A 10030-nucleotide genomic window follows, 5' to 3' on the forward strand; every position below is an offset into this window, starting at 1 on the left:
AGAGTGAGGTATTAAAGTTAAGGTGAGTTATATTATACCTTGAGTTATCGTAATATATTTTACGTATGTTTGACTTACCATATTTATTTTATACAAGTTATATTTTATAAACTATTATAAATTATATAAATATTTCAGTTACGTGGTTTAGTTTCTGAACCCTATTTGGGAAAATGAAACCCATTGATATGTTTGTTTATATTTTAAAGAATATTTGACCTTATAAACAATTATGTTTTGTAATTACCACCACGGGAGTCCCACGCCTTGGGGAACTTCCATAACCATTGGTCTCTATTTAGTCACTTTGTGGCCCTCCATTGTCATAGATCTATTGACCTCTGCTCTGTGCGGAGATAAGTGCTACACTATTGTAGGAGCCACCTCTATAATTTGTACGAGCCACCTCTTGAATCCGTACATCTGTATTGTTATGAATCCATTGACCTCTATTCTGTGTAGAGATAAGTGCTGCACTATTGTGGAAGCCACCTCTATAATCCGTGCGAGCTACCTCTTGAATTCGTACCTCTGTTCTGATTGTCACTCCTGTGACCTCTGTTCTGTTCTGTTCGGTACTGTGGTTATGGTTAGTTATTTACATAATCTCAATTTTGCTACTTAAATGATTATTTGTTCAGACTAAGTGATCTTAAATATTTCAGTTACATAACTATCCATAGTTATTTTGTATCCCTCATACTCTTGGTATAATATTTCTCACTCTGCCATGTGCTTATAGCTGTTTACCAATTTTCAAGAAACAATGCAATTCAGAAATAGTTTTTGGAAAGTCTTAGATGTGGGGCTGCGGAATAGACACACACAACATTTTTATGATATTTTTTTATATGTAAATATCGGTCTTTTTGGTTAATAAATTTTGTAATAAAAATAGAAGCTCTGATGATTATTTTGGGTACCCTTACTTAAATATTACTTTTGCTCGTGTTTATTAATTTGTTCAAGAATTGGCCGGAGGTAGCTTCAGTTACTGGCTATTACGATGCTTAACCCTTGGGTACGGGGAATGGGTCGTGACACTCGCGCTGGCGTCCGAAGCAATATACAGAAACGTAAAAGAGATGGCTCGAGACAAAGCCAATGCCATGAGGTTAGAGGCGTTGAGTGAAAACGACGCGGTGGATTTGGTGAAGCAATATAGGACGGAGAGGCGGGAGGAGAGAGGGGCGAGACAAGTAGTGTGATCGCGTCCGTCCACAATGATCGTGGCCGCAAAGCTAATTAGCCAAGTAGGACCGGATCACTGGCACACCAAGGCTGACAAATCGACGTTTACAGCAGGGGAGTTAGAGGAGGTGCGTAAAAAGTACCAGATTCTGGCAGAGATAGAGTTAAAGTTGCCGACGGCCAAGGAGAGGGCACTAGACGCGCACCCGATGGAGTTCACGCTATATGAGGAGGCGTTGCGGGGGGTCTGAGGTTGCTACTTCCACAAATAGTGGTAGACGTGCTGAACCGGTTGGAGGTGGCGCCAGGTCAGCTTATGTCCAACGCATGGAAAATATTACTAGCCTACGTAATCACATGGCCACGGGTGACCGGTGGGGTGGCGATGACGGTGGACGAGTACTTTTCTTGCTACAAGGCCTCTAGTCAACAAGAAACATGGGTGACCTAGCAAATGGTGGGAGGTAAAGGATTAGTGGCAAGTTTACCATCGTCGGTGAAGGGGTGGAGACCAAGGTGGTTCTACGTATCAGCCAATGGCGAAAAGGAGGTGCGTACAATGTGAAAAATTCACATCAAATCGGTAGAGCCAAGGCTGGAAGTAGAGGCCGAGAATAGGGTGAAACGGGTGAAAGAGTGAAGGGAGAAGGAGGGTGTGAAGTGGGATGACCTTATCTGACCTTCGATCTTGTTCGCCTTGAGCCTGGGGCCACAACCGACCGAGGAGGATCTTGCACTGGAAGAGTTAGAGGCAAGGAGCAAGGTGAAGGAAGTAGAGGAGCGAAAGACATTTGCCAAGGCCGACAAGTATAAGGAACCGCAGTTAGGCCCTGCGTCTAAGCTAGTCATGAAGGAGCGAGTCCGACCATGTCCCAAGCTTTTGGGAGATAAAGATCTGACTGATTTTGCGCCACTGCCGCCCCCAGTGAATCCACTGAAGGAGAGGAGTAAACAAGAGGTGGATACGATGTTAAAGAAGAAGAAGAAAAAGAAGGCAACTGAGGAGGAGAGTGAGGGGGGCCGGTTTTGAAGAAGACGAAAGAGGGGAGGGCGAAGGTAGCCCTAGAAGTAGAGGTAGGGGAGACAAGGGTGAGGGAGAAAGAAGCCATGGGCTGAAATACCCAAGTGGTGATGAGCGTGGCGGAGCTAAAGCAGGTGGCAGTAGGTGAGAGATTGGGACCGCAATCACCCAAGATGGGACCTGTGCCAGAAGTGGCCCCAAGTCTTGGGGAAGGGAAATGGAAAGGGGGGGTAAGCAAATCAAAGATGGGTGCTACGTTGAAGATCGCCATGTATCACGTGCGCGTGGTGGCTGGTTGATCTGCAAAAGAAAGGGGTGAAGCCAGGGTCGCAGCCGACCGTCTCTTTGGGGTAATAGAGGATACGGCCGTGCGGTCGATGGTGCGATTTATAGAGACCGATCTCCTGAGAGGGTTCTGCTCAGCGCAGATGGAGGCGAGGACCTTGGCGGCTGTCTTGCTGAATAAGGCAGTGCGCGCGAAGGTTAAGGCAGAGCCACTAAAGGCCCAGCTGGAAGGGGTGAAAGCATAGTAGCAAAATTTAAAGGTCAAAACGGTAGGCTGGAGGAAAGCCGTGCGGAATGCCTATGCAAAGGGCCTGGAGTTTGTGCAAAGTGCTAAGAAGATGGAAGTATTGGCTGTGGTGCAGAGCTACTCGATAGAACGTATTGCTGTCGAGCTCACCGTGACCAAATCAGAGTTGGAAATGGTGCGCCACAAGGCGGTATCGCTGGAGTTTGAGTTGGCGGGCAAGCAGAGGAAGGTGAGCGAAGTCCAAGAAGCCTACACCACTGCCAAGGAAAGGTTGGAAGAAGCCCTCGCCAACAACGAAGATCTGCGTGACCAGGGGATTAAAGACAAGAAAGAAGCAGATGGGTGCATTGCGGAGTTGGAGAAGTCATTGGCAGAAAAGAGGGCCAAAATGGCCTCTGAAAGGGCGGCGTACCTAGACTTATGCGCGGCAGCTGTGGAGCAATTTAAGGGGTCTGCCGAATTCCAGATGGCCATTGACGCGGCGGTCACCAAGAGCTTAGCGAAGGAGGGAGAATGGGGTGCTGGGCCGTCGGGAGTGGCTGCTGAAGGTAGGAGCGAAGAAGAAGTGATCCAAAGCTTTCAGCGGTCAGACTTCTACAAGCACGAGATGAGCCAGTATTGGGATAGCGGCTGGATGAGCTTCAAGTATAAGGCGCAAGAGCTGTTCCCAGATGTCGACTTCAATCTGGTGAAAGTAGGAAAGGATGACGTTACCCAAACTCCCTTGGATGCGGGGGTAGAAGAGGAAGATCTTGCGTCTAGCAAAGGGGATTAAGGGCTGGGCGTTCTTCTTGCTTGTTGCCCCTTTTTTTTTTTTGAAGTGAATGTAATTTTTGTAATGAAGTGTATAAAGGTGCAAGTTTGTTAATACAAGTACATGTTCTGTTATTGTTGTTGTTGGCTCTCTCTCTTTTTGTGTTAATAAAGTGTATGAATAGTAAAATTGGACAAGTAACATAACTTGTATAAATGGTAAAAATGGGTAAGTAAGCGAACTTGTATGAATGAATTGAGATTTAACTAAGTTTGGTTGAGACTAGTTTTAACTGCATGCTTTGTCTAAATGAGACTAGTTTTGACTTAGTCTGGCTGAGCTCTTCATGCTCAATCTGGCTGAGACTTGAAGGACTCAGTCGAGCTGAGGCTTTGGTCAACTCAATCTGGCTGAGCTCTTCATGCTCAGTTTGGTTGAGACTTGGAGGGCTCAGTCGGGCTAAGGCTTTGGTTAACTCAGTCTGACTGAGCTCTTCATGCTCAGTCGAGCTGAGGCCTTGGTTAACTCAATCTGGCTGAACTTTGTATGCTTAATCTGGCTGGGACATGGAGGGCTCAGTCAGGCTGAGGCTTGGGTTAACTCAGTCTAGCTGAGCTCTTCATGCTCAGTCTAGCTGAGCTCTTCATGCTCAGTTTGGCTGAGACTTTGAGGGCTCAGTCGAGCTGAAGCCTTGGTTAACTCAGTCTGGCTGAACTCTACATGCTCAATCTGGCTGATACTTGGAGGGCTCAGTCGGGCTAAGGCTTGGGTTAACTCAGTTTGGCTGAGCTCTTCATGCTCAGTCTAGCTGAGACTTGGAAAGCTCAGTCGGGCTGAGGCCTTAGTTAACTTGGTCTGGCTGAACTCTGCATGCTTAGTCTGGCTGAGACTTGGAGGGCTCAGTCGGGCTGAGGCTTGGGTTGACTCAGTCTGGTTAAGCTCTTCATGCTCAGTCTGGCTGAGAGTTGGAGGGCTCAGTCGGGCTAAGGCCTTGGTTAACTCAGTCTGGTTGAACTCCTCATGCTCAGTCTGGTTGAGACTTGGAGGGCTCAGTCGGGCTGAAACTTAGGTTAACACAGTCTAGCTGAGCTTTTCTTGCTCAGTCTAGCTAAGACTTGGAGGGCTCAATCGGGCTGAGTCTTAGTCTAAAACTCATCAGTGAAACGCAACACAGATAATGGAGATATCAAATTGTTGTCATTTAAGGCACATCCTGTTGACCACAAGTTTACACCATGTAAGGAAATGGCAAAAATGAACAAGTGCGTAGATTGGCAAAAGAGAACATGTAACGCCCTCAAAATAATACATAAAACCCATCATTTTAGGCATGCGTTGATATAAAAGAAACAAACCATTTCTATTTATCAGAGTAATTCTTATAACTGTATTAGATGTTAACAACAAAAGCAAATGCCCTACGGGTTTACAGCATTCCAAGTTAACACTTGGTTACAAAAAGGAGTACTAACTCAATACATATAAAGCTCTTGGCTTGAATTTACATGTAATACACCAGAAAAAAAAAAATAAGCAAAACAATTCGCCTGCCTCTTGCCTCCCAAGCTATGTCCTTGGAGGTAGCATGCTACCTGTACCTGAAAATGATGTCCCATAAAGGGTGAGCCACAGCCCAGTAGAGATATGCTAAACACAGTATGAGCAATGACTAAGACATGAGCAATTGATAAATGTTCAATTTCCATAAACCGATTCATAACCCATTTCCATTCCATTTCACTTTCCATTTCTTATCAATTTCACAATTTACATCAACGGCTCAGAACCTGGCCAACCACTTATATGAAACAATGACTCATATTAAACATTTCTCATTTTTACGATAGATAAATATACTAGTTGTATCAACATCTCAACAGATAAGCATACAAGCCGTATCCACATTTCAACAGATATGCATATTAGCTATATCAACACTTCCAATGACAAGCATATGAGCTGTGTCAACACATTATCTGACAAGCATATGAGCTGTATCAGTGGAGTCCATCCCCTATCTCCTCCCAAACAACATCCGGTTTAGAGGTCCATCCCCTATCTTCCCATAAACTGAATACATCCCATATCTCCTCCCGCACACACAACGTATACATACCAAGGTCATATACACAATCAATCAATACATAACGTTAATGTATTCTATCAACCGTCATACTCTATGACATATCCAATTGATTAGTTTTAGTTTGCCTAATCATCATGCATTGTCTACAACAATCAAAACTACCCTCCACCGGTAGCCCAAGCAATTATTTCTAAACAGATAATAAAAGCTCCAACAGATAAAATATCAATGTTTTCAAAAGTGAGCGATTTATAAATCCAACTCGATCATTTCACCACTTAATGAGCCAATTTCATTATTTCCAACTCAATTCCATAAGTCCACAATTTTTCCAAATTAATTATACCAATTAATTTATTCAACAAATTAGGGTTTTCTACCTCATTTCCCAATATTGACCCAATGGTCTATATTTCAACAACCAATAACAATATCATTATTTTGAGACTCAAAATACACATTCTTGAAACCAAAATAACAAAACCCTCTTTCAACATTTTGAAACCCTAAGTCCCAAAATTACCCAACTTCAACACTTTATCAAAACAACCAAAAATCTAGGTCAAAGACCATAAGAGTGAGTAGGAATCCCTACCTCAAATTCGGAGCTCAAGGGGAGAAGATGACGAAACACAACGTGCTCCAAAACTCGAAATTTTCAGATTAAGGTGAAGCCCTCGACGATCAACCCAAATTTTGTGAAGACCAAAGGTGAGGAAAACACCCTAGCTAGATCAATACTTAGAGAGAAGTTATGGTTTTAGAGAGAGGAGCTCTCAAATGGCTTTTTAGAAAGTAAGAGAGAGAATGTAAAAAGTGATTTTAAAAAGTCCAGCTGCCAACTGATATACGACATTCCCGTTCGAGTGGAGAACACAACGCTCGAGCGTCAAGAACGAAAAACTAGGTATGCTCAAGCGCAAAAAGGCCTGCTCGAGCGCGAAAACCAGTCCGCTCGAGCGTAAATTTCCCCCTCTCAGAACTTATACCCAGAAAGTGCTACCCGCTCGAGCGCCAACAAACCCGCTCGAGCGCTATCGCTTGAGCGTAAAGAAACTCGCTCGAGTGTAAAAATCACACCTGCAGAAGTTTTGCAGGGACACGAAATACTGGGGGTGTGCAATCCCCGCTCGAGCGTAAGAAGACCCGCTCGAGCGGACCGCCTAAAAACTGGGCAACAAGGAATTGAAACCAAGGCCTAACCAACCTGTAACAACCCTGCCCAAAACATCCTAAAACTCAATCAAGCGAAATCAAAGGACGACAACAAGATAGATACAACTACCAACTTCACGGAACTGAGTCCGGAATACAACAGAACAGTAAAGGGACAACCGGGATCGCTATAGAACATATAACAATTGAACAATACAAAAACATGAGACGCCGTTTTACTGGAAATAATGCTTCAAGTGTTCGGCATTCCATGAATGGGGGAGGTCTCTGCCTTCCATATCTTGGAAACGGTAAGTGTCCGGGCGGGGTCTGGCCTTGACAACATAAGGTCCTTCCCATTTGGCTGCTAGCTTGCCCTCGGTTGGATTTTTAGTAGCAAGGGTGGCTTCATGTAAGACTGGGTCTCCTACTGTGAACTCTCGTGATCGGACTTTGCGGTTATAATGTGTTCTCATTTTTTGCTGATATGATGCTCGTCGAACAATAGTTGCCTCTCAGAGCTCTTCAATTAGGTCCAAGTCAGCTCGATGCAACTCTTCGTTTAGTTTAGGATTCAGGTGTAAAACCCAAGGGGTCGGCAGGCCGATTTCCACTGGGATGACTGCCTCGGCATCGTATGTTAAGCAAAATGAGCTCTCCCTAGTAGGGGTTCGAGCGATTGTTCGATAAGCCCAAAGTACGTTCGGTAATTCGCCAGCCCAAAGTCCTTTAGCGATTTCCAACTTAGTCTTGATGATCTTCAGAAGGGAGCGATTGGTGACTTCGACTTGCCTATTAGCTTAGAGATGACCTGGGGAAAAGAAACATGGTCTAATGTGAGCTCTGCACAGAATTTCCTAAACTTGGCATTGTCGAATTGTTTGCCATTGTCTGAAACGATGGCTTGAGGGATTCCAAATGGACACACGACCGACTGCCAGATGAACTTGGTGGTGTTTCACTCAGTGATTGTAGCAAGGGGTTCTGCTTCCACCCATTTGGTGAAGTAGTCGTTGACAACCACAGCGAACTTGGTTTGGCCCCTACCAGTGGGCAAAGGACCAACTAAGTCGATGCCTCACTTGGCGAAAGGGTAAGGACTGCTGAATGTAATCAGTTCTGTTGGTGAAGCATGGGAGATGTTGGCAATGTGCTTGCATTTATCGCACTTAAGCACAAATTTGGTGGCATCTTGATTGAGAGTAGGCCAGAAGTAGCCGGTACGGAAGATTTTATGGGCCAAAGACCTTGCACCCCGAATGATTACCCCAAATGCCCTCGTGGACTTCTCTCATCACATAGGTCGTTTGAGCAGGACTAAGACACCTGAGGTATAGGCGTGAGAATCCTCGTTTGTACAGTAGGCCGCTGATGAGGATGTAATTGGACGACCGGGCTTTGACTTTAGTGGCCTGCTATTCATCGTTCGGCAACTCCCCTCGTGTTAAAAACAGAAGGATGTCTTGAGCCCATAGGATAGGTTCGTTCTAGAGGAAGTGAACCTCCTGTGGGTTTGGCGAAGTAACCGGATGGGTCAGATATTCAATGCGGATGCCATGGCTGAAGTTTGACTGGTCGACCGAGGCTAATTGAGCTATTTCGTTCGCCTTGGAGTTTTTTGACCTAGGGATGTGTCTGATCTGGAAAGTATTGAAAAAGCGGGCAAGAGGAAGGGCAATGTCCCTGTATGCTCGCATCGTCTCTTCTTTTGCGTTGAACTCCCCAGTAATCTGTCCAACAATCAATTGGGAATCACTAAATACTTGGATATGGTTTACACCAATGTCTCTCGCTAGTCGAAGACTTGCTATCAAGGCCTCATATTCGGCCTCATTATTGCTTGCGCCGAATAGGAAATGGAGGGCACACTTGAAGTACTCATCCTTTAGGGTGGTGAGGATTTGACCGGCCCCACTACCCTCTTTGCGAGATGAACTATCAACACTAAGGGTCCAGGAGTGAGGGTCTTCTGCATCAGTGGGGAAGTGTGCTGGTAGAGGGGGCACGTTTGGACGGAGATTGGTGAATTCCCAAATAAAATCGACGACAGCCTGACCTTTGATCGCTGTTCGAGGTCGGTAAGAGATTTCAAATTGACTTAGCTCGACAGACCATTGCATAAGTCCGTCTGACGATTCTGGTTATTACATGACCTTTCTCAGAGGTTGGTCAGTAAGAACTACTATGGAGTGAGCTTGGAAATAAGGTCGAAGACGTCTGGAGGCGATGACCAAGGCGAGGGCCATTTTTTCCAGCAGAGGGTAGTTCTGTTCTGCCCTCCTGAGAGCGCGGCTAATGTAGTAAACTGAACATTGTACTGAGCCTTCTTTCTTGATAAGGGTCGCACTGACTGCAGTGTTTGACACAGCTAAGTAAAGGAAGAGGGTTTCGTCTGGCAGCGCTTGAGAGAGGAAGGGTGGGTTGGCTAGGCACTGCTTCAATTGTTGAAAAGCCTCCTCGAATTCGGTGCTCTATTCAAAAGCCTGTTGGAGGACTTTGAAAAATGAAAAACACTTATCGATTGCCCCGGAAATGAAGCGATTGAGGGCGACAACTCTGCCCGTGAGCCGTTGAACCTCCTTGATTGTTCTGGAGGACCGCATTTCTATCAGAGCCTTAATATTTTCAGGGTTAGCCTCAATGCTCCATTGGCTAACCATGAAGCCCAAGAACTTCCCAGATTCTACGTCGAAGACGCACTTCTCCAAATTCAGTTTCATTTGATATTTGAGTAAGGTTTCGAAAGTCTCTCACAGGCTTGCTAAGTGATCAGAGGAGAGTTTACTCTTGACTAGCGTGTCATCGACGTAGACTTCCATGTTCCGACCTATTTGATGTTAAAAGACGGCATTAACTAGGCATTGGCAAGTTGCTCCGGTATTTTTCAAGCCGAATGGCATAACACGATAGTGATAAGTTCCTCTGTCCGTGATAAAGGAGGTGTGTTCCTGGTTAGCCAGGTGTATCAGGATCTGGTTGTAGCCGGAGAAGGCATCTATGAAGCTAAGCATCTGATGTCTGGTGGTTGCGTCGACCAGCAGATCTATCCGGGGGAGAGGATAATTATGTTTGGAGCAAGCCCGATTGAAGTCGGAGTAGTCGACGCAGAGTCACCATTAACTATTATGTTTGTGGACCAAGACTACATTAGACAGCCACCTGGGGTAGTCCACGTTCTTGATGAACTGCGCCTTCAGTAGTTTGTCACCTCACAGGCGATGAGGGTATTGTGTTCCGGATGAAAAATACGCTGCCTCTGTCGGAAAGGTCGGAAGTGGGGCTCAATACTAA

The 10030-nt window shown here is 45.4% G+C and overlaps 1 protein-coding gene across 1 annotated transcript; it reads right to left on the bottom strand.

The window, feature by feature from the left end:
* Positions 1 to 8226: 8226 nt before the first annotated feature.
* Positions 8227 to 8859, bottom strand: LOC145804003 (uncharacterized). Its single transcript, XM_082897411.1, has one exon. It carries the CDS (start codon positions 8857 to 8859, stop codon positions 8227 to 8229), a length of 633 nt encoding a protein of 210 aa, XP_082753537.1.
* Positions 8860 to 10030: the final 1171 nt, after the last annotated feature.

The sequence above is a fragment of the Camellia sinensis genome, chromosome 12, assembly GCF_055761805.1.
Source record: "Camellia sinensis isolate YWXY chromosome 12, ASM5576180v1, whole genome shotgun sequence".
Classification (NCBI taxonomy): Eukaryota; Viridiplantae; Streptophyta; class Magnoliopsida; order Ericales; family Theaceae; genus Camellia; species Camellia sinensis.